Raw genomic sequence first — 24114 nt, 5'->3', positions numbered from 1 at the left:
TTGTAAACCCCTCTCGATCTAAAGAAACAAGAGTCTAGGTATGTGTATCAAAATACGGCTTTTTGAGTAATACGATTTATGAGGTCCCAAATAGGGTTTTATAGAGTTGGCCTCAGGTATTAGGTATCGTTTGTGGGACTGGATCTGCTGGAAACAATACCTCTGATTCCATCTAACACCAAGCTTGATGCTGAAGCAGGGTTCTCACCAAACAGTGTCGTTACCAATCCATTACGAAAATATTAGTACAGTATTTCGGTTTTCATTGCGCCAAATTGACTTAAGTCGTAAAAATAGGACAACGCTACTCTTCGGTGGATAGCATCTACAGTAATAGATCTTAGGATATCACCAACACTCACAAACAGCGTCCAATCGGAAAACAAGTCAACCCTGCAGATCATCTTTCATTTCCCGCGTCACGGAAAGGCGCCACCCGGCACTAAAGCGAGTTAAAAGGCTCAGCGCTTGAGCAGTTAGCGCTCCGTCCAACCGCAACGGTCAATTAGCCGCCCATTCTTCAAGCCCCTTATGCAGATTCCCCTCAAACATTAACGCTGCAACCACGCAACAGATAAAGTAACTTCAAAAGTCTTGTTTCCGAGATCCAAGGCCTTTTTTTCTGGAGTATCTGATGCGCTGGAAAGTATGCGGGAGAGGTCATCCATCAGCTTTGGCATCTTTTCTTGCAGTGGGACTGCTACCGTGCTGAGTTGTCTATACAGATGGTGCGGCATTCTGCCAGGATGACCCTCCCAGGACATAGCGCGAAAGCCGAAGTATCGGACTATCTACAGGAGCTAGTATTGGTTGACTTTCGTTCGGCGCTTAATCCAGGCTGATTTTGTAAAGTTAGGTAGCATTGTATCCTTGACGGCCCAGTTATTCCTGTTTCGTGATAATGAACCATCGACCAACATGCATACTCCTCTTGCCTTAACACATCTTCTGCTTTTTTACTAGACATTCTGTTTACTCATTGGATTGAGAGGTGTTGGTTCCAAACACTTGCTTCTTATGGAAAGTTCTACTGTTCATCAATTGTCACTATGATACGACAGTCTTAATGCGGTTGTCACCCAGCACTTGAGCCTCGACATTTCTTCTTCCTTTTCAATTAATTTGTGTGGAAAGTGGCAGGCCACTATTTCCCTTTCTATATATCTTTATTATGTCGAGCTGGGAGACGACAGCCCTTCGGCTGCACGGCAATGTGGCCGCCGACTCAACACCAAGCTCTCTACACAAGAGTCTACCACTACTACCAAAGAGAAATGTCAAGGCCAGGACAACTTCAGGCGTGAAAGGGGTATCTTCGGAAGAGAAAAGCCACAGGACGAAAGGATGGAAACCACTCTCGCTTTCGACGCCGATGTTACTCGCTATGATCGCACTTACGATTCTTCTCGCCGTCGCCGTTGAGACATTAGCACAACGCAGTGCAGCACAAGGTGGTCTCGCTCTCTCACCTTCTCTTGATGATATGCCCGGGTATGCCAAATTCAGCTATCTTTATGTGCCGACTATTATTGCTGTATTGTACAGTATGCTTTGGAGCTGGATCGATCTGGACGTTAAGCGGATGCAGCCATGGCTCGAGTTGTCTAAACGTGAGGGCGCCACTGCCGAAAACTCACTGTTTCTGGACTACCAATACGAATTCGTGGCTCTTGTTCCTTTCAAATCAGCAAAGAGAAAGCATTGGCCCGTTTTCTTTGGGGGAACTGCTATGGTCATCGTCTTTTGGGCACTAACACCCCTTCAGAGTGCTCTGCTTGGTACAGGTATCGTAAAACAGACTGACATGACCACACTCGTGAACAGGTCTCAGCTGCTTCCCGTTGCCGAGCATGTTGTGGTCCTTGATCCCGAGTTCCTCAATACAGGGTATGCCATAGGCTGGCTCGGTCAACAATTTCCTGCCTTCACGACGCCCGAATATGCGCTCCTCCCATTTTACGCAGATACAAGCCCCAAGCTTGCTAACTTGGAAAATCGTCAAGCAGTCCCTTCGAATATAACCGCAGAAACTACCAAGCTTTGGACTGAACTCAACTGTTGGCCTGCTGAGATCGCAAGGAAAGGTATCCGAAGCAAGGAAGAGTTCAATTTTTTGAACGGACAAGGTTGTAATACAACCGCTGGGTTTGGAGCAAGAAATGAGACAAGAATGTTCTACATTGGCTTTTATACCAGTCCTTATTCGGACTTCCAAATCGAGAACCCAAGATGCGGGCGGACTCCTGATTCAATACATCAGTTCTTGGCGATCTGGGCCAAAGCTATTCCTGTCGATTGGGACCCATCGCCAACCTTCAACATCTCTGCCATGTTTTGTCAGCCTCAGTACTTCAAGCAGAAGGTTCTGGCAACAGTCAACGCGGAGACCTTCGAACCAGATAGGGGATCTATCCTGGAACTTGGACCACGAGAAACTCTTTCAGATAATGAGTTTAACAGAACTGCCTTTGAGTATCTCATTGCAAATGGGATGGCAGAGACACCGATTACGAAAGATTATCCCTTCAATGCTGTTGTTGAACAACATCCGCGACTGAACCACACCAACCTCACGTTTCCTGTATCTAACATGGTTGGCTTCGCATTGGCGGGAAAGGACTTGGATAAGGATCAATACGTACATCACGACATACTGCACAAAGCATACAACGACGCTCACAAATACCTTTTCTCGATTGCAACAACGACTATCTTGATGAACTCGACCACCTTTTCTAACAAGACTGTATCTGTCGAGTATTTCATGACTGGGGTTATAGTCAGTCGAACTTTTGCGACAGCGGTGGAATGTTTCTTGCTCATTGTCGCCATTTTTACAGGACTTGTTTTATGGTTTTCGCGGGCCGCACCAAGCAACCTGCCAGTAAATCCGTCTTCGATAAGACGTTACATCGACTTATTCAGCGACAGCCCGGAGGCACTCAGCACATTCAAGCCTGTGGGTTACACTGATGATAAAGGCCTTCTTGAAGAGTTCAAGATGGACAATTTCCAGATGATAGCCAAGGATAACGGTACTAGGGTAGAATTACTGATTCACTCGAGGCTTCAAGCACCAGAATCTTATAATAAGTCTGTTCCAAAGGACTACTATGATCCTGTCAAGCCTTTAGCCCTCAAGAAATGGGCCGGTCTCCTCTTCATTGTCTCCCTCATCGGCGCCATGGCTTTTCTGTCGTACTTAAAACAGCAGGAAACCATACTGAATGGTCCGAGGTCTCTCATAATGGAATTGATAGTCTTACTAATGTGGACGCAGGTTTGATTCGTCCTTCCGATAATTTCGAAGTCCGTCAACTATTGGAGAACTACATCCCGACTATCTTCGCAACACTCGTTGAACCCTTCTGGGTCTTGTTGAACAGACTGCTTTGCGTTCTTCAACCTTTCAAAGATCTTTCGGAAGGGAAAGCAAAACCAAAGAATACGATTGACGCTACATACACTTCAATTCCGCCCCAGCTGGTCTTCTGGAGAGCTTTGAAATCAAAACACTTCGTCCTTGTCCTTGTCTGTTCCATGGCTCTCCTTGCAAATCTTCTCGCTGTTGGCCTCGGTTCCCTTTTCAACGAGAATATTACAACTGCGAATTACACGGTCACCATGATCCCAAATTTTGCGCCACGATTCAATAATGATTCCGTCTTCAAACTCACTGACTTTTTACAACGGGATCTTATTACTACTAGTTTTTACCAAGACCATTTTTATATAGCAATGGCCAACATTACTTCGGGGACACTTCTTCCCCCTTGGATTTCACAAGAGTACTACTTTCAGAAACACCAACTCAAAGACTCGACTTTCAATAGGACCGGAGATCTTTGCACTATCAGTACAAGAGGCTTTGGTGCTAGTGCTAATTGTAGTGCTATACCAACTCATGAATTGACCACTAAGTACGAGATACCAGAATTCTGGCCTGAGTACCGGATGAACCTGAGTCAATGTACAACTGATGACCAGTTCGTCGCAAAAGCCGTACCGGTCATTCGCCAAGCAACAAATAACCGATCCACGGGTGTCTCAGCGATAGAGTATAGCCACACAGTCGACAGCACTTTCTCCTCGCCACCTTGTGCGCGAACGATGACTTTTGGATGGGGTCGTACTCTAGAAGCGAAGAACATTAACGGCACAGTCGAGGCCAGTTTCATGGTCTGTCGTCCAATATTTCAAACCGCCATGTTCAATGTCACAATCGATCCTCTAGGTAATGTTATCTCATATGAGAAGACGAGCGATCTCAAGGCCACAATGGACTACAACAACTCAAATCTGCATACCGATATCATATTTCAGACCTATAATCCGCGGTGGAATACAGATCCTCAATGGCATAACCACACACTCTCGATGAATTGGATGAGTCATCTCATTATGGTTATCAATGGTTCAAGATCAACCCTCGACCCGAAATCTCCCACGCCGGATTCGAAAGACCTGATACCAGTTGTTTCTGACATATACCGCCGTGTTTTCGCCATCTTCCTCGGCCTAAACGATCATATTTTTGAGAATAATGATGAGGGCGAACCAGTTGCTGCAGTACGACATACAAAAGAAACTCGAATTTTTATGGAAGATGCGTCTTTCATCATCACCATGACAATACTTGCCCTGAATACCGTTGTTGCTGGCTTATTCTATTTCAAGACTGTTGCTTTTGTCTTGCCACGCATGCCAACGACTCTTGGTGCAGTTGTTGCGTATTTTGCACCAAGTCGTCTTGCTACTGTGGCTTACAGAGATGCGCCAGGTCGATCCTCTCGGACCATTAGCTTTGGAAGATATATTGGGGTGGATGGGAAAGTACACGTTGGGATTGAGGCAGATCCTCACGTTGTGCCTATTGATCCTTCATCACTCGGACCACAAAGAAATTATTTCAAGTTTCTTAGATTCAGGGGGGGAAAGAACATGGACAAGCCGGATCGAAGTGAGACATGGCTTTGAAAACCCATGAATAGATGAATATGACTTACGATTGTAACACGAAAGCATGAACGCGTGTCAACACGAGTAAATGTTAAATAATAGACCTACGAACGCCAGGGCTCGTTACGCTCCTTTGGAAGGGTACTCCTGGAAGGTTTTTGTTGAGTACATCACCGACTTCCGTTGATAAGACAGCTCATTTATCTATCTGTGTACAGAGCTCGAGTTGGTAAGCAAGAGTCAATCGAAACCGCCACGTCTGTCTGTAATGCGTAATTAACAAGTCAATACGAGATAATAGGATTGAGTACAATATTCATTTGCATTTTAATTCTACAACGAAGAATGCTGCCGTGTGGAAGCGAAAGAAGTCATACAAGGAAAGAAAAGTGATTTAGTCCCCCAGGCGCCTAACCAAGCCATATACCAGCCCCAAGCCTCCATGAGCACGTTCTTAACCTTCATAAATTTCCTAGATCTGCGAGCGCTTTGCTCGGCGCATGTTCCTTTTGCCTCGCTTAGTGATCATGGCAATATCAGCACTTTGACCAGGGGTGCAAGTGACACCAGAAGAGAGCTGCTGGGCGGCAGTCCAAGCACCACTGGCACAGCGCTGGAAAGTTGAGCCGCCGATACAGTTCCATTCGCCCTCGTTTGTACAGGCAGTTCCAGCAGCGAAACCACTACTTCCAGCACCAGAATCAGAGCCGCCACCGCCAGAGCCAGAGCCGTCCGTGGGTGTCTCGGGAGCAGCAGGAGCTTGAGTGGCAGTAGGTTGAGGGGCAGAAGGCTGAGAGACAGTGATGAAAGCGCCACCAGGGATTTCAGGGGTACCGTTGGAACCATCGCCAGAGCCAGAGCCAGAGCCAGAGCCAGAGCCAGAGCCAGAGCCAGCACTGGGAGCAGGAGTGGTCGCAGGCTGAGTGGGCTGAGCACCGACGTTCGTAGTAGGAGCAGCAACGGGAGCCGAAGGCTGGGAATCATCTCCGCCAGAACCACCACCAGAGCCGCCGCCGGAGCCGGCCTTCTGACATCCCTCTCCCTTAGCATCAGTGAGCAAAGTCTTCAGCTTACTAACGTCTTTGCCGGGGTTGGGGAATTTGAGGTCAGTGTCGGCAAGAGTTTCACAATCATTACCAATGTTGGCAACAAACATGTCGGGGAGAGAGTCCAAGTAGTCTTTGGAGCCACCGGAGCCCTCGACATTAATAGCGGCACAGTTCATGTACATCTCGCGATTGCCGACGTGGTTAAACCAGGTCCAGGCAAGGGTGTATTCACCAGCGGCCAATTCCTCAGGGATGGTGAAGTCATATTTATCGGGGTTCTCGGCCTTGGCATTGTCACCCAAGTTGCCGGTAGCGGTTCTTGAAGGACAGCCGCCTTCGATGGACTTGATGACCTTCCACACCGAGTCCTTGGTTGGGTTCTTGTCAGTGGTAAGAGAAACCTGGCATGAGCCTCCACCATGGACAGCTTGGCCAGTGAAGGAGAGCTGCTGCGTGCTGCCTTGCTTATAGACGTTGTTTACGGAACCATCGTTAACAGCACCCTTGCAAGGGAAGTTAGCCCCGCTTGCGTCCAAAGGGCTGTTATCTGGGCTTCCGTAGGGCTTGGGATTGTTCATGAGCATATGAGCACTGGCCAGGGAAGCCAGGCTGGCAAAAGTGAAAGCCTTTGCGAACATTTTGATTGAGGGGTGGAAAAGTCTAAACGTTCCGGACGATAGACTTGATGTTCCGGTAGTGAGATTGCCGTCAAGACAAGAATCGAGTGATATGGGTATAGGACTAAAGAGTCGTAGCTCGATTTGGGTATGAGTGAAGGAAGGGTCGAATTGCACCAGGCAATACGCGAATGTCGTCGAGACAGAAAGGACTAGCCTTTGGAAAGAAAGAAGAAGGAATGGAAATGTCGTTGAGACAATCTCACTTTGAAGGACTGGCTGGAGACTTTTGAAGTCGTTGGTGAAGAAGAATGGTAACACGGGGGAGGAAACGGCGTCTTATATGGACTTGAGCTTGCTCGATGGACTGGCCACCAGTGTTCTGAGGGCAGACATAGAGGCAAGGGGATTCCGTGAGCGGGAGAAACACCTGCGAACGGACGCGGCTGCATGCGACTCAGAGGCGATCATAGTGGACCTTTTCTCCGTGTAGCCAGGGAAGAGTCAACTGCTAGTAAACATGCATAGCCACTCAGGTTTCTTCAATGCAATTGCTGAGTCTCGTTTCGAAGCAAGGCGGAGGGGTTAGGCCCGGAGGACTAAGAGACGATTTGCAGCAAGCGATGCATGATAGGCTGACGACAATGTTTCAAAACTCATCTGGTCACGAAAGGAAAGTGTGAGTGGACTGGACCCATGCATACCCCAGAGGAAAAGACGAGGTTTGCCCCTGACTAGCGATTCGTGTGTTTGCAGGGAATCTGTCCTGCCTGAAAGAGGGATCTGTATGGAAGACGACAACGGATCTATTGCCGTCGCCCTTGTTCAGCTGCGAGGCCCCTGTACGGTTTGTTCAAGCGCCTTCTACAAGAATGATGAGCCACTCAATGATTTGTCGTTTGTAAACGGGTTCAATGCCGTCAGCTTAGCGTAGGCCGCCCATACATACTCCATTGTGGCAAGGGAGCTTAGTCGGTGAAGTGATGACTGAAAAGAATATGTGGTTGGGGCGCAAGGGACTCCAGTTGTGCGACCACCAATCAGGCCCTGTCGAACCAAGTGCTCGGGAAGGACGATGGCCAGACTGGGGACTTTGAACAACCCTGCTCTCAACGTCATGCTACGGAAAATAGCACAGAAGGCTTCTGTTCATGTCCTGGAATACATTTCACCTTGGAAATACCCCTTGGGTTCTAACATGTTGGAAGGCTCGACAGGAAGATTCACATAATAATTCGACATCCATCTGATGATTTGCCTCAGTGATCCGAGCTCATTGTCGAGTCAATGCATTGTTCGGACATCCGTGTCATCCCCTGCAGTGGCAGTCCGTCGTGCTGGGCCAGCCATTATTACGAGAAACCTAGCTCTTGATAGCGGGGTTCCGATGCCAATCAGGGGGCGATGACAGGGATATAAGGCTGAGCGACAGGGGTATGGCCAAGCGATCGTGTTGAAATGGATTAGTGGCTTGAAAGTCCAGAACCAGTCAGTTGTCACATTCTTGCCAAGACAAGAAAAATTGAGGATAGTGAGATTTGACGGCCACAGAGAGGAATTTCGCAAAGATTTATGCTGCACATCGAGATACCGCTAGGTATAAGTTCGCAGCTACCATGAGTAGCTTGGCCTTGACCTTGGACCTTGGTGCGACTAGATAATAGTATCGGAGGTCCGACTGGATCCATTGTCATTGCAGGCTGGGCATTCTGGAGGCCTGCCATCTTGAGCAACCCCCTGAACGATCGCCTCCAAGTCAGGGGGCAGCTGTAGATCTTGAACAGGGCAAAAATCTTTAACGTGTGGTCGAAAAGATCTCAAAGAATGTCTCCTGACACTCCTCCCTTTTTGGGATTTATCTCCGTGTGACGAACTAGGACGGCAGGGGACCGTCTCTTGGACTCTCGGAGAGATAAATCGTTTTTCTTCTCCCTCATGAAACAGGCGCAGTTTCATAAGTTGCTTCCTTAGTGACAATGGGCTCTTATGACAAGCCAATCATAAAGAGAATGTATCATACACGAGGCGTGGGCGCCTTGCGTAAGTTGCGGATAAAGGCCTCATTCTGAGAATTTTCTGCAGGGAGTTGTCATGATGTTTCGCGTCTTGGTGTTTTGGTGTTTCGAGTTTGGATGAGAGGTGGTGTTGGTGTTGGTGTGGGATTGAGAGATCTGATGTTGGTTGGAAAGCTGGGAATATGTGTAGCGCCCGGAGGGAACCGAAACTTCTTCCTAGCCAACGTGGCAGGCTGAGTGGTCAGCTTCAGTGAGTGATAGCACTTATAAGTCTTCTTAGCGTATGGTCTATCGACAGAGGCTTTGTGCCTAAATTCTTTTTGAGGCCAAGGTGAGATGACGCTTGCGTCTAGAGCACGCTTCATAAGATCCGAAACCAGAAGTTTGATGTTTTGTACCTCTATTGGATCTGGCAGGCGCATGATGAGATCCAATCGCCGTGTTACATTAACGCCAGATACAGCTCTCTTTAGGGCTGACGGCACTATATGCAGACAGCTCGAAATAGCATTGTTGTTGTTGTTTTCGACACTCTCACCTACGGTCACCAATGGTGAATCGCGTATAGTCGCCGATATATCTTCAGTGACAGCTGTCTAGGTTAGGCGATTTTTCAGCCATTCTCGTGACTAGAAGCTCATGCAGCCCAACCAACAAACAGACCTGGAAAAAAAACAGGGGTGATATCAGACGAAACACGGCGATTCTCTCATAATATCTACCAAGGTCAAGGGTCTTAATAAGGGTCTCGGAGTTCAGATGATCCTCACTCAGCTCGTACTTGTACTGTAAAACTTGAAAACGACAACCATGGTTGAGATTCAACTTGAGAATCCGCATGAAAGCACCGACCACATTTCTCCATCAAATATCCACGCGTTAGGCCAATTGAACACTGTCGATCTTATTAGTCTCTGTCTTAAGTTTCAAACATAACGAACAGGGCCGGGTATAGCAGCCGCGTAAACAGGTGGCGTGAAGCCATATTCCTCTCGGACAACGAGGAGGATTTCCACCTGTAACCCTTGACCCAAGCACGTTCGGAGAGAACCACCGGGAACCATCAGCCACATTTCACATAGATTAATACAGAACGAGGCTCTTTGCCACTATACACTTATTGATAATTCCAATTCCAACTTGCACTGGAAAGGAAGCTTCTCGACACTTGTTACTTAAAGGATTCGCCGCAACGTTTCGTCAGCAGGTAGACCTAATGCGTTGCGAACTTGTATCATCTGCAAAGATGCACTAAATCTGGCAAAGTTGAGACTCTAGCTTATATCCTTCATTAAAGTAACCGGATACATACATGCATCTTCAGTATAATGAAATAAAGGTTGCGATAGCCCGTGGACAGGTGCGTCCCGACAGCCTGGGACAATTTAACCGCCCATGACTTAATGAGTCCCAACGCTCTGTCGGCACAAGGTCAACGTCAGACCTGCAGTTATGAATTACTTTACGATGCGTTGTCCAATTCTTGGCACAACCGGGCGCTTGCGAAACTCTTTAGAGATAATGATTTGTCTATTTCATCTCGTACGACTATATCATCTATCTATGAGGCCCATTCCGCCAACCGGTTTGATGGTGCCAGTGTCTCTATTCTTCACCGCTGTAAGGCAAATCCATTGCAGCTAAGCAAGCGACTGACCTCTGATACTGGGAAAGCGCTTACAGAAACAGGTGTTTACTTCCACTCATCCCACTCATTATTGGCGGTTCCTTCGGGGATGTCTGCATCCGTATCATTAGTATAAGCACCTGAGCATGGTTGAATAAACTTACCCTCGCCAAAACCCAGACCAGCTCGAGTCCAGTTCTTCATCTTCGACTTTCGAAACTCTTCGAAATCCCACTCGCCCTTCTCAAGGTGATCGGGGTTGTTGAAAACGTAGACAAAAGTCTCCTTGGCCTCCCCCTTCTCAGGAGCAGTTCCGTCTTTGTTGAGAAGCTTGACTTTAACCTTCTCCTTGAAGTACTCGGATCCCTCAAACATGTCGAGCTTGTCAACGTTGCCGTCAGTCAGTCCAGTGGCATATACGCCAAGGACAGTGTGGCCCTTCTCGGGGATCACTGCAGGGTAATCCGCAGACTCAACTCTGTGGCGACAGTAGCCGTCTAGGATAGCAGGAGTGAATGTGTGCATGTCCTTGATGGCCTTGGGAGGGTCACGATTGCCGTAGCAGACAGTGAAGAACACCTCGGGAGCCATCTGAAGTAATAGATTAGTACTCGATTTCGAAAACGACTTGTAAACCCACCAAGGTGCCTGCATAAGCTTTAGTCAACACGGTTCAAGGAGTCTTAACATACATCACTCACCATAGAAGAAAGCCGTAAAGTCGCCACTCATTTTCTTGGGGTTTGGTTTGAGGTGAGAATATCGTGTGTTTGAGTCACTATGTAGATGGATGTGATAACCCAGTTACAAAATTGCGTAGCGAAATGTGGTGCGGATGATTTGTGACGGAGGAGTTTAGCCTGACGAGAAAGAATAGAGTTTAATATATAGTCCACAGAGGAGAGTAGAGTTATAACTAGGGAAAACCTTTGCGAGTTGGGTTGATGTCTACTTGATCAGTGAATCATCCTCCGTTACCCTATCCCTGAGCTGAGGTTATCAAGCGCACCGCAATCAGTGGGGCAATCAGCACGTATGAGGAATTCTGTATCGAATTCCCCTTTCTGTGCTATTATTTGCCTGACAAGCATATTGAGTTGTGAAATTGATTTCGCTAATATGTTACATGTAGCTGTTCCATATCCTATACAAGACAAATAGTTCTTGTTGTTTATAAACCCCAAATTACGGAATCAAGCATTCTAAATAATGTAGCACAATTTGCTTGTCCTCGTCCTTGTCTTACATGGTCGTCGAGGAGGAACAGATAAGATATAAGATAAGATACGGTCATGCCCGCGCTCAGCTCGTGGACCTTGACCTGGAGAGTAAGTCAAGCATGATTGGCCAAAAAGTGAAGCTAATGCCGGTCAAATGTTAATACGGCGTTAGCGTCTGAGGAATTGGCGGCTGCACCCCCCAGCATAGTCGTTCTCGTAATTTTCAACGCGACAGCCCTTCACGTCAAGTTCGACTTTCAAGCTTGCCTAGCAAGACCATACACCTATCGCCCATCGCAAACCACCACGAATCCTCCACATTGCCTCGCCGACATCACGCCCTAAACTTCCAGAGACTGCTACGAAAGAACCTACAGATTGGCCTTTTTGTTTCGTTCGCTGTTAATGACACGATATCGATCGCAATAAGCAGCTCCCTAACTCAATCTTCCTGCCCTCAAGTTTAAAGGGCCGGCATCATACCGACACCTCTGCGGATGGAGTTTCGCCAATAATGCAGCCATGTCGGGCACCACTATAGATGATGTCGTTAAGCGACTCAGCGCAACTGATATCGGTACGAGTACACTTGAAATCAACCCCGCCGGAACTGCTGTCGCATGTCTGCAATATTGTGATCATGGCCACTGACGAGGTTCAAATCTAGATGTTAGACTTAAGCTTGAAGCTGCAACTACGTTGCGCGATAGCTTAGATCACTATACCAGTGGTCAAATATACCCGCCATTCCTAAAGAGATTAATGCCCATCTTCTTTACCATCTTACGCGGACCATGCATCTTTCAAAGCAACTCACCAGACCAGGTCAGTTTGGAATTCCAAAGGATCAACCTGCTGCTAACGTGCGGCAGAAACTTCGAATGGCCATCCTCGAGGTCATTCACCGACTACCTACCCAGCCCGCTCCTCCCGAACCCTTCGAACCCCACGCCGAAGAGACAGTCGATTTGTTGATGCAACTTGTACGAACAGACAACGAAGAGAACGCGACAATATGTGTGAAGATAATATCGGACATTATGCGCCACCAGCACAAGGTGTTACAGGGCAAAGTACAGCTCTTCCTCACTCTCATTCAAGAGCTTTTCGAGCAAATGGAGAAGGTCGTTCGAGAGCAGCTTGACAATGCACCCCATAATGCGCCATCGCAACCAGGAGCGCCCTCAACCCCTGGCAACTCGCAGACGAACTTCCAGTCCCCAAGGCCAGGCTCACCAGTCGCTTCCGTCAACGATCTTGGTACCGATACACAGCAACAGAACCGCCCCCTGCTGAAGGGCATGCACTCCTTCAAGGTTCTCTCCGAGTGTCCCATTATTGTGGTGTCCATATTCCAGGTTTACCGAAACACGGTGCAGCAGAACGTTCGGAAGTTCGTCCCTCTCATTCAGAATGTGCTGTGCCTCCAAGCTTCAGCACAACAGCAAGCGCACGCCGATGCTGCTGCCAAAGGAACCATTCATACGGGAGTGAGCCCTGCTATCAAGAACCGGGTGGCATTTGCCGATTTCATTACTGCTCAAGTCAAAACGATGAGCTTCTTGGCATATCTCCTTCGGCAATACGCCTCGCATTTGAATGATTTTTTGCCTCGACTCCCCGATATTGTCTTGCGTCTCCTGAAAGACTGTCCTAGAGAGAAATCCGGCACACGCAAGGAGTTGATCGTTGCGATTCGCCATATCATCAATTATAATTTCCGCAAGATCTTTATTCCCAAGATTGATGAGCTCCTGGATGAGCGGACACTCACTGGTGATGGATTGACGGTGCACGAGACGATGCGACCTTTAGCATACAGCATGCTTGCAGATCTTATCCACCATGTCCGAGACTCTTTGAAGCCAGAACAGATTAGGAAGACTGTTGAGGTCTACACTAGGAATCTGCAGGATAATTTCCCCGGTACAAGTTTTCAGACAATGAGCGCGAAGCTTCTCTTGAATATGGCAGAATGCATAGCGAAATTACCCAACAAGGTGGATGCGCGACATTATCTGATCATGATTCTGAACGCAATTGCCGACAAGTTTGCTGCCATGAACCGGCAATACCCCAATGCTGTTAAGCTCTCTGCTCTGTACCGTGAACAGATGAAGGCTGGCACCCCTGAGACATATTTAGCAGACAAGGACAGTCCCCCCGACTGGGATGAAACCGACATCTTTTCTGCAGTACCAATCAAGACGTCGAACCCACGAGATCGAGGTGCTGACCCTGTCGTTGATAACAAATTCCTCTTTCGAAATTTAATGACAGGCCTAAAGAACACCTTCTACCAGTTGAGGACATGCAACGTTGGGTCACCTATTGACGCTCAAAATGCTCCCACGCACTGGCAGGATGTTTCTTATGGTTTCACAGCCGAAGAGGTTAAGGTTATCATTAAGCTCTTCCGAGAGGGCGCGTATGTCTTCAGATACTACGAGATTGAGAAGCCAGCAGCGGAGTCCCAGTACATGTCGCCAGTAGAATACATGGCCAACTTCTACATGGTTTCATGTAGCAAGGAGGAGAAGGACCTTCTTGAGACCTTTGCCACCGTTTTCCATGCCATTGATCCCGCTACTTTTCACGAGGTGTTCCAGCAGGAGATTCCGCACCTTTACGATATGATCTTTGAACATACAGCGTTGTTACATATACCCCAATTCTTTCTCGCTAGCGAGGCGACTTCCCCTAGCTTTTGCGGTATGCTTCTGCAATTCCTCATGGAGCGAATCGATCAGGTCGGCTCTGCAGATGTCAAGAAATCATCCATTCTGTTGAGGCTCTTCAAGCTGGCTTTCATGGCCGTTACCCTATTCGCCAACCAGAATGAACAGGTGCTATTACCACACGTTGTCAACATTGTTACGAAATCCATCGAGTTGTCAACAAAGGCAGAAGAGCCAATGAACTATTTTCTCCTTCTTCGCTCGCTGTTTCGCAGCATTGGTGGTGGTAAATTCGAGCAGCTGTACAAGCAAATTCTCCCTCTGCTTGAAATGCTCCTGGATGTGCTGAACAATCTCCTCATGGCTGCACGAAAGCCATCTGAGCGCGACCTCTACGTGGAGCTCTGTCTCACAGTCCCGGCTCGGCTTAGTCATTTGTTACCGCACCTCAGCTTCCTGATGCGTCCACTCGTTGTTGCTCTACGCGCAGGCACGGATCTCGTCGGACAAGGATTGCGAACACTGGAGCTGTGTGTTGATAACCTAACAGCCGACTATCTTGATCCCATTATGGCACCTGTTATCGATGAGCTGATGACTGCTCTCTTTGACCATCTCAAACCTCACCCTTACAGCCACTTTCACGCTCATACCACAATGCGAATTCTTGGTAAACTGGGTGGGAGGAACAGGAAGTTTATGACTAGTGCTGTGCCGCTTACTTATAGGGAGTATGCTGATGATCCCTCGAGCTTTGATCTGAGACTTCTGGGCTCTAAGAAGGACAGAGCCTTCCCTGCTGACATGGGAATTGACTTTGCTATTCAGAAGTTAATGGAGTTTCCAAAGGCAACCAAGAATAACCACAACAAACAATATGATGGTTACTATAAGAAGCAAGCATTGCATTTGATCAAGGCACAGCTCAAACTTCGAATCGGTTATGATCAGCTGCCAGATGACCTCCCGCGTCTTTTGCGACTTCAAGCTGAAGATCTGGTTGCGAGAAGGTATGAGATCAATACTGCCAATTTTGAGATCTCAGACCGTGAGCGATCCATTCCGAAGAAGGAGAGCGAAGATCTGGTCGTCAAACGGCTTCTCAAGGCCATCATGTTTGCCCATTCCTTCCCTGAATTCAAGGATGAAGCCAGCACCTTCTTGCTCAACGTTTGCAAGCACTTCGCGATCATTGAGATTGGCAGAGCTTTGGTGGATTTGAAGCGCACATTCAGCCCCTTCGACCCTAACGCTGGCGAGGGCCCTTTGCACATCGATACACGCAATCTCTCAGACGCCATTGTTGAGTCACTGGCTTCTGATCACCCTGATGTGCGCGAGGCGGGCAAGAGTGCCATTCGTGAGATGTATGACGCTACGGCAATTATCTTTGGTTCAGAAAGCGATGTTGGCAAACTTCCTTTCTTCAGTCATCTAAGCAGTACTTTCTGCCACAGTTGCTATGAAGAAGAGTGGTTCACCAAAACTGGCGGTAGTCTGGGAATCAACTACCTGCTTACTGAACTTGATCTGGGCGACACGTGGATCACATCCAAGCAAACCGAGTTCATCCGTGCACTTACTTATGTGGTCAAGGACATGCCCCAGGATCTTCCTGAAAAGACGCGTTGCCTCGCTCAAACTAGCTTGGAGGTGCTCTTGAAGCGCATCACCAAGGACATAACGAAAGAGGACACGCTGCCCATCACACAACAGCCAGGGCAGCCGCAAAACCCTCAACTCAAGCAGCCTCGACTTTCCCAGATTTGTCAACAATTTGGCAACGATCTGTACCATATGAACAAGCATGTTCGAGAGACCGCAAAACACTCGCTGGAACTCATCGCGACAGCGGCAAAGTGTGAGGTCTGGGAGCTGTTGGAACCCTGCAAGGACAAGATTCTGCAACCCATCTTTGCCAAACCTTTACGTGCGTTGCCCTTCAGTATTCAGATCGGCTACATCAATGCCATGACGTACCATATGAGCTTGAAGAACGACTGGGTCCCATTTGATGAGAACCTAAACCGTCTTCTGATGGAGTCGTTGGCCCTTGCGGATGCTAGCGACGAATCTCTTGCCAACAAGCCTGCGGAGTTCCGTACGCATGAGCACATTGTCAACCTTCGTGTTTCATGTATTAAGCTTCTTACAACTGCAATGACGTTTGAGGAATTTTCCAACCAGCCGACTAAGACCAAGATCCTTAGTGTCTTTTTCAAATGCCTGTATTCAGAGTCAAAACCTACCATCATTGCAGCGAATGATGCCCTAAAGTCTGTCTTATCGGTAGATAGACGCCTGCCTAAGGAGCTTCTACAGGGAGGTTTGCGACCAGTGCTGCAGAGCCTCTCGGATCCTAAACGCTTGAGCACGGCAGGACTCGACAATTTGTCTAGGTTGCTGAAGCTGCTTACTTCTTATTTTAAGGTCGAGATCGGTGCTCGCTTATTAGAACAGATCGACTCCATCGTCGAGCCTAGTGCCTTGCAACAGATATCCTTTACTTTCTTCGACCAACACCCACAGATGAAGATCATCACTGCTATATTGACCATTTTCCATCTGCTTCCTGCTCCCGCTGAAGCCTTTAAGGAACGATTGATCGATTGCTTTCTTGGTTTAGAGGAGAAATTGCGCAGAACTCAACTGAGCCCTTTCCGCCTGCCTATTTACAGATACATGAATCGATATCCAAAGGAAATCTGGGCCTACCTTTTTGGCAAAGTCGAAGACCTCAAATACGGCCGGCTGTTGGCCCAGGTCCTTGCACATGCTGATAGTAGTGCTTTGCGAGAGGTCGCAATTGAGAATCTTGACGGTCTCATTACCCGTTGCAATGAGCTTATCAGCCAAAACAATGAGGCCAAGTTCATTGCCATGGTGAACGCGATCCACATATTTGAGTCTCTTAGCCATTTCCCCAGCGCAGAGAAGTGGATGGACAAAAAGGAGCATCTCGACTGGCTTAAGAGTATTGGCAAGGAACTGGAAACACATCTTCGACAACACACCCTTCCTGCACATCTCCGATTACCTGCTTACCAAGCAGCTGAAGAGCTAATGACTATCCTCGTCAAGTCTCTTGAAAGGGCACCCAAAGACTTGGACCCTCTTTTCAACTTGATCGAATGCGTGACATCTGATGAGCTACGGATCACCCAGGAGCTGTTCTCCTTCATTTACCAGAAAATGATCTGCAGTGATGCTGTTGACTTCTGGAAGACCATTGTCCTCCGCTGCCTGGATACTTATGCTGGGAAGTCTGCTTCAAACAAGATGAAGCATTTCCTCTTGCATTATATCGTTAACCCAATCGTTGCGATGGACGTTATGCGAAACTGGAAACAGCTCGATCAGAACAGGACCCCTCGACTTATGGATAGAACTGTCATTGATGCAGTAAGCAGCAAGATCTGGAAGGTTCAACCGGAGTCGACAACGGACGACCAAGCTCAGCCCGGCATCGATCACACTCGCTATGAGGTTTTGCAGCTTTCGGCAATGTTGGTTAAATACTATCACACACCCCTCCAGGATGCCCGGAAAGATATCATCAAGTTCGGATGGACTTTCATTCGTCTTGAGGATGTCATCAACAAGCATGCTGCTTACGTAGTCATTGGATACTTCATCGCTCATTATGAGACACCTCCAAAGATTGTCACTCAGGTATACCTCTCTCTCCTCAAAGCCAATCAGAACGAGGGGCGCGCCTTGGTTACTCAAGCACTCGAACTCATTGCCCCTATGCTACCGAAACGATGTGGAACTGGCCAGAACGAGCGCGTTGCGGCTTGGGCCATTGCCCCCCGGCGTGTTCTTGTTGACGAAGGACAAAATGCCCAGCAGATGACGAGTATCTACCATTTCCTTGTTAGACATCCTGATCTATTTTATGAAGCTCGTGATAGATACATCACCTTGATGATCAGTTCTCTACGGAAGCTCGCCACTCCCCAAAATGCGTCACATGAGTCCAAGAGGCTCTGCCTCAACATGATGTGGCTTATCTGGACATGGGAAGAACGGCGAGTTGAAGGAAAGTCGGCAGCTTTTGGGGCGAGGTCCCTTTCCCAGTCTCCCAACACGAAGAAGAGAAAGTTGGAGTCTGACCAGGCGAATACATCTTCACAGCCAGTTGGCCGTGCGGAGTATCAGATCCCCCCTCTCTTCCGACTGAAGATGATTAAGTATCTTGTTGAGTTCATTGCTCAGTTGAATGAACGCTACGAACTTCCTTCCGCGAAACCCCGGGATCATGTCTCATCGTCAATCCCCCCAGTCCCTCTTGCGTTGACTGATCTCTGCAAGAAAGCCATGAAACTCCTCTACAACTTGGTGCAGCCACAATACTGGGGTGACCTCGATCTCGACCTCTTTCCTAATGTAACTCAAGTTATTTTGGCGAGCGAGCGAACACAAACTATTCTTACGGCTGATCCTACAGACAAGGAGAAGTTTGATGACAAATTCCTGACCAACATCATCAACACTCTTCAAGTAGTCCGTATCGTGCTCAACTCCAAGTCAGATGAGTGGATCCAGAAGAGCATGCCAGCTATCCAGAAAGTCCTGGAGAAGTGCCTCAAATCAGAAAACCCTGAAATCCAAGATTGCCTTCATCTTTCCGACAAGAAGTTTGACGACAACCGTGAACTCCGATCGATTGTCAAACGCATCCTGGACTCCGTACCGGACGACACACCTATGGAGGACGCTGATGCCGACGGTGAAACTGAGACACAAACATCTGAGATTGTTGCTTACCTGTCACAAGTCGCAACAGAAGCAATGAACAGCAGCAACTTTACTTCAGGTGTTAATATTCTGTGGTCTCTTGGTCAGCGAAAGCCGAACGTAATTGATCAGCATATTAATTCTCTGATGAAGGCTCTCCAATCCAAACATGCGAGAGAACATGTCCAACACTACAATGCGATTGCAAATCAGGCAGCTGGTGTTAACAGGAACCAGGACCCCAACACACCAAGCGGAGAAATGTCGGCCTACGATCTTGAGATTCAAACCAAGATTATGATCAAGGAAATCCAGGTCGTAGCGCTGCGGATGGAAGTGCTGGGTGACAATCGACGACCTTTCCTCAGCGTCCTGGCAACTTTGGTTGAAAAGTCCATGTCGATTGAACTTTGTGAGGAGATACTGAACATGGTTGAGGGATGGGTATTCCGATCAGAAGGAACATGGCCAACACTTAAGGAGAAGACGGCTGTTCTTCATAAGATGCTCTCCTTTGAACATCGACAAGACCCAACCATGTTATCCAAGTTCCTGGATCTTGTTATTCGCATCTACGAGGACCCCAAGATTACCCGCACAGAACTGACTGTTCGCATGGAGCATGCATTCCTTATCGGTACTCGTGCAGCGGATGTTGAAATGCGCAATCGCTTCATGGCTATCTTTGACAAGAGCTTATCCAAGTCGGCCAGTGCACGTCTGTCCTATGTTCTTACCTCTCAGAACTGGGACACACTCTCAGATTCATACTGGCTCGCGCAGGCTACACAGCTGCTGCTTGGAGCTGTCGAGACGAACGCCAATATCCAACTATACCAAAACGACTTCAGGACCTTGCCGATTTCTCGCCTGCTCACCATCTTCACGAAGGAGATGGAGGCTCGGGAGCCTACTGTCATTATCGATGACAAGTTCGAATCATTCATGGCTACTCATCGTCGCTTCATGTCGGAACTAGGAGACATCAAGGTGAAGGACGTCATCGAACCATTGGTGCAGCTTCAGCATGTTGATTCCCAACTCGCCCACAACCTTTGGGTAACCCTCTTCCCAATCTACTGGTCATCTGTAGCCAAGGATGACCGAGTTGATCTAGAACGCGGCATTGTTGCTTTGCTCACAAAGGATTATCATAGTCGGCAAATTGACAAGCGTCCTAACGTCATTCAGTCAATCCTCGACGGCGCTGCAAAGACTTGGCCTGAGTGTAAGATTCCACCACATGTCCTCAAATTTGAGGCCAAGACCTACGATGCTTGGTATACTGCCTTGGTTCAACTTGAGAACTCTGCCATTAAACCGCAGGTCGATTCCGCTACGGTACGAGAAAGCAACCTCGACGCTCTTGTCGAGCTTTACGCTTCACTTCAAGAAGACGATCTGTTCTACGGCACCTGGAGGCGTCGCTGTCAATTTGTTGAAACCAATGCTGCTCTGTCGTACGAACAGAACGGCATGTGGGACAAGGCCCAGAAGCTGTATGAGAATGCCCAGATCAAGGCCAGAACTGGTGTGATCCCCTTCTCCCAAGCAGAGTACATGCTTTGGGAGGATCATTGGGTTCTTTGTGCACAGAAGCTGCAACAGTGGGAGATTCTTCAGGATTTCGCTAAGCATGAAAATTTCCAAGATCTCCTTCTCGAGTGCGCTTGGCGGAACACAGAGATGTGGCAGGATGAGCAACACCGCGAGGCTTTGGATAATATCATCAAGGGTGTTATGGACGCCCCTACACCCCGCAGAGCCTTCTTCCAATCTTTCATGTCACTTCTCAAATTTCACAATCAGAAAGAGGCCAGCACGGACTTCGCTCGCGTCTGCGATGAGGCAATTCAGCTCTCAATCCGTAAATGGCACCAGTTGCCCGAGCGCCTGACCAATGCCCACGTTCCACTTCTTCAGAACTTCCAACAATTGGTTGAGCTTCACGACGCCAGTGTCATTTGCCAGAGTCTTGCGAATACCAACCAGACAAACTTGGACGTCAAATCTGGCGAACTCAAATTACTGCTGGGTGCTTGGCGCGATCGACTCCCGAATGTGTGGGATGATATCACTGCTTGGCAAGATCTCGTCACCTGGAGACAGCATATATTCAGCCTCATCAACCAGACGTACCTACAATTGCTTCCTCAACAAGGACAGCAAAACGCCGGTGGAGCTAGTTCGTTTGCTTATCGCGGTTACCACGAGACTGCCTGGATTATCAATAGGTTCGCCCATGTCGCTCGCAAGCATAACCTTCCTGATGTTTGCATCAATCAATTGAGCCGCATTTATACGCTGCCTAATATTGAGATTCAGGAAGCCTTCTTGAAACTTCGTGAACAGGCCAAATGCCATTATGAAAACCCCGAAGAGCTCTCGAGTGGTTTGGATGTTATCAACAATACAAACCTCAACTACTTTAGCCCGTCTCAGAAAGCCGAATTCTACACCCTCAAGGGAATGTTTTTGGAGAAGCTCAAGCAAAAGGATGAGGCCGATTCGGCCTATGGCACGGCGTTATACTTTGACATCGGTGCCGCCAAAGCTTGGGCGGAATGGGGCTACTTCAACGACCGCAAGTTCAAGGAAGACCCGACTGACCTCAATGCGGCACGACAAGCACTGACCTCGTACTTGCAAGCTGCGGGAAGCTACAAGAATGCTAAGTCTCGCAAGCTCCTTGCACGAATCCTGTGGCTCCTCAGCTTGGATGACGCCAAGGGCACGATCGCGTTGGGCTTTGATGACTTCAAGGGCGAAACACCGGTGTGGTATTGGATTACTTTCATCCAACAACTTATCACGGGACTCGGCCACAAGGAAGCTCCTCGTGTTTTCCAGTTGCTGCTAAAGATCGCAAAGTCCTACCCCCAGGCTTTGTACTTCCAGCTTCGAACCAACCGAGAGGATCTTCTCGTTATAAAGAAGAATCAAGAAGCCCGAGACAGAACAGCACGACAACGCGCACAATCTGTGGCATCCAATGGAAAGGCGAGCGCATCACCATCCATGACAAAGCAGGATCCCCCCAGACCTGGCACAGCATCATCACGACCAGGCACTGCAAATGCGGCTGATGGAACCCCGGTCAAGGCGGAGGGTGAAGCGAACGGCAGCAACGCTTCAGGTACTCCCGCACCTACCAACGGGCAAACACCTGATCCTTCGAAGGCCGCACAAAAGGCCACCCCTCAACCTGGACAGCCAGGGCAGCCTCAAAAGAAGCCTCCGTGGGATTACACAGAAGAGGTCATGTCAGTCCTCAAGACTGCTTTCCCTCTGCTGGCCCTTTCAATGGAGACCATGGTGGACCAGATCCAGAAGAACTTCAAGTGTCCCCCTGATGAAGACGCATACCGACTAATTGTTGCTCTTCTTAACGATGCTCTGGCCTACGTTAGTCGAACACCGCCATCTTTCGCCAAGAATGTGAAGCTCCCAGCGGCGACCGAAACCAACATCACTCGTTTTGCTGAAACAATCCTGCCCAGTCACATCAAGAAGTCATTCGAGGCGGATTTCGTTACGGTCAAGCCAACAATGTACGAGTATATCTACAAGCTGCGCCGCTGGCGGAACAAGTTTGAGGAAAAGTTGGATCACCGAATACCTCGCGCCTTTCTTGAAAACTTTTCTCCTCATCTAAGTGAATTTAGGTATGGCAAATTCGATGAGGTGGAGGTTCCTGGTCAATACTTGCAGCACAAGGACAAGAATCAAGACTTCATCCGCATCGATCGTTTCCTTCCAAACATCGACCTTGTTCGATCTATCAGCGCTTCTTACCGCCGTATCAAAATGCGTGGTCATGATGGAAGTATTCACAAATGGGCTATTCAGCACCCTGCAGCTCGACACTGCCGACGAGAGGAGCGCATTTTGCAGCTTTTCCGGTCGCTTAACCAAACATTGGGCCGCAAGAAGGAGAGCCGACGTCGTGATTTGCAGTTCACGATACCAATCATGGTTCCTTTTGCACCTCATATCAGACTCGTGCAGGAAGATACATCCTACACTACACTACAGGGAGTATATGAGGATCATTGTCGAAACATGGGCATGTCGAAGGACGACCCTGTGCTATTCACTATGGAGAAGCTTCGTGGAGCCCTCGAGAGCAAGAGCTCTGTAAGTTGCCAGACACCAACATGGTTTCGCAGTAACTAACAATAAACAGAACAAGCCTGAGCAGGCAGCGACAGCTCGGTTGGAGGTATTCAACGCGATTCAGGAGAAGTGGGTGCCATCAACAGTGGCAATAGAGTATTTCCAAAAGGTGTTCCCACAGTTTGCCGAGTTCTGGCTATTCCGCCGCCAGTTCTCGTACCAGCTTGCGGCGTTGACATTCATCACGTACATCATGTACATGCACAACCGATACCCACAGAAGATCAACATATCAAGGGCGACGGGTAAGGTTTGGGGGTCTGAAATGATGTCTTACATGAGCGCCAACAAACCCTTCTTCCACAACCCTGAACCGGTGCCATTCCGACTCACGCCTAACCTTCAAACTCTGATGGGACCACTTGCCACTGAAGGTATCTTTGCATGCTCGCTGATGGCCATCGCGCGATGCTTGACGGAGCCTGAATACGAACTGGAGCACGCCTTGACGCTTCTCGTGCGTGATGAGATGCTGTTCTGGTTTACTGGCAGCCACAGGAATGGAGTAATTACAGAGGGCCAACTTCGAGATTCTGTGCAGGTCAACAGTGAATCGATTGTTAAGCGGGCACTCAGCCTAGCGCACAGCCCTGTTGGTAACCTGCCTGCGAACCAGACAGTGATTGACGCCATCGCCAAGGCAGTCAATCCTATGAACCTGGCACAGTGCGATGCGCTGTGGATGCCATACCTGTAAGGAGCAGGTTAATATTTATACTTGGAGGAAAATGAGAATAGATGGGTGTGCAGATGGCTGGCATGGTCTTGGGACTTTAAGCATGGCGTTGGGGGTTTTTGAGAGAGCGTGTATCTTGTACGATGCTACAGGGAGGGCAGATATGACCCCAAAATGGTGAAGATGTAATATCCTAGCATGAAGTAGCAGTTTTTGTCTTGCTATCAAATTTTAGCAGCTGAGAGTTTGTAATTTCTACTCTACTTAATTATGCAACTGTTCACTGGCATGATGGTGAGAATGTGCAATGGTGATCTTGAATCTCAACACCAGCCAACCAAAGATGGTGACAGAGTT

General features: G+C 48.3%; 5 protein-coding genes across 8 annotated transcripts; 2 read left to right on the top strand and 3 right to left on the bottom strand.

The window, feature by feature from the left end:
• Positions 1-1171: 1171 nt before the first annotated feature.
• On the top strand, positions 1172-4977 carry FOIG_03561 (uncharacterized protein; the record flags this gene model as incomplete). Its single annotated transcript, XM_031201484.1, has 2 exons — positions 1172-3230; positions 3281-4977. 2 exons carry the CDS (start codon positions 1172-1174, stop codon positions 4975-4977), a joined length of 3756 nt encoding a protein of 1251 aa, XP_031069008.1.
• A 454-nt stretch (positions 4978-5431) lies between these two features.
• FOIG_03560 (uncharacterized protein) lies at positions 5432-6646 on the bottom strand (the record flags this gene model as incomplete). Its single annotated transcript, XM_031201483.1, has 1 exon — positions 5432-6646. One exon carries the CDS (start codon positions 6644-6646, stop codon positions 5432-5434), a length of 1215 nt encoding a protein of 404 aa, XP_031069007.1.
• Positions 6647-6829: 183 nt separating this feature from the next.
• FOIG_03559 (uncharacterized protein) lies at positions 6830-8960 on the bottom strand. Its single transcript, XM_031201482.1, has one exon. It carries the CDS (start codon positions 8579-8581, stop codon positions 8279-8281), a length of 303 nt encoding a protein of 100 aa, XP_031069006.1. The 5' UTR covers positions 8582-8960; the 3' UTR covers positions 6830-8278.
• Positions 8961-10148: 1188 nt separating this feature from the next.
• On the bottom strand, positions 10149-11498 carry FOIG_03558 (uncharacterized protein). 3 transcript variants are annotated; one of them, XM_031201481.1, is made up of 4 exons: positions 10969-11498; positions 10908-10915; positions 10432-10858; positions 10149-10380 (listed from the first exon to the last, which is right to left on the bottom strand). In XM_031201481.1, the coding sequence occupies exons 1-4, from the start codon at positions 10997-10999 to the stop codon at positions 10334-10336; spliced, it is 513 nt and encodes a 170-aa protein (XP_031069005.1). In that variant the 5' UTR covers positions 11000-11498; the 3' UTR covers positions 10149-10333. The 3 variants fall into 3 exon arrangements, with proteins under 3 accessions (XP_031069005.1, XP_031069004.1, XP_031069003.1); XM_031201480.1 differs by having other exon boundaries at positions 10150-10380; positions 10432-10915; positions 10969-11217; XM_031201479.1 differs by having other exon boundaries at positions 10150-10380; positions 10432-11217.
• Positions 11499-11721: 223 nt separating this feature from the next.
• On the top strand, positions 11722-24055 carry FOIG_03557 (transformation/transcription domain-associated protein). 2 transcript variants are annotated; one of them, XM_031201477.1, is made up of 4 exons: positions 11722-12064; positions 12155-12312; positions 12360-23042; positions 23092-24055. In XM_031201477.1, the coding sequence occupies exons 1-4, from the start codon at positions 12010-12012 to the stop codon at positions 23776-23778; spliced, it is 11583 nt and encodes a 3860-aa protein (XP_031069001.1). In that variant the 5' UTR covers positions 11722-12009; the 3' UTR covers positions 23779-24055. The 2 variants fall into 2 exon arrangements, with proteins under 2 accessions (XP_031069001.1, XP_031069002.1); XM_031201478.1 differs by having other exon boundaries at positions 12360-24055.
• The last annotated feature ends 59 nt before the right edge of the window (positions 24056-24114 follow it).

Source organism: Fusarium odoratissimum (genome assembly GCF_000260195.1).
Source record: "Fusarium odoratissimum NRRL 54006 unplaced genomic scaffold supercont1.4, whole genome shotgun sequence".
Lineage (NCBI taxonomy): Eukaryota > Fungi > Ascomycota > Sordariomycetes > Hypocreales > Nectriaceae > Fusarium > Fusarium odoratissimum.
The sequence above is the reverse complement of the archived record's forward strand: the minus strand, read 5'-3'. Positions and strand labels throughout refer to the sequence as shown.

Bases quoted from the DNA above. Each gene is read 5' to 3' on its own strand.
- FOIG_03557 (XM_031201477.1), top strand. From the start codon at position 12,010: ATGTCGGGCACCACTATAGATGATGTCGTTAAGCGACTCAGCGCAACT. The intron at 12,065-12,154 runs GTACGAGTACAC...GTTCAAATCTAG, and splicing joins ACTCAGCGCAACTGATATCG to ATGTTAGACTTAAGCTTGAA. The intron at 12,313-12,359 runs GTCAGTTTGGAA...AACGTGCGGCAG, and splicing joins AAAGCAACTCACCAGACCAG to AAACTTCGAATGGCCATCCT.
- FOIG_03559 (XM_031201482.1), bottom strand. From the start codon at position 8,581: ATGAAACTGCGCCTGTTTCATGAGGGAGAAGAAAAACGATTTATCTCT.
- FOIG_03558 (XM_031201479.1), bottom strand. From the start codon at position 10,921: ATGCAGGCACCTTGGTGGGTTTACAAGTCGTTTTCGAAATCGAGTACT. The intron at 10,381-10,431 runs GTAAGTTTATTC...ATACGGATGCAG, and splicing joins TGGTCTGGGTTTTGGCGAGG to ACATCCCCGAAGGAACCGCC.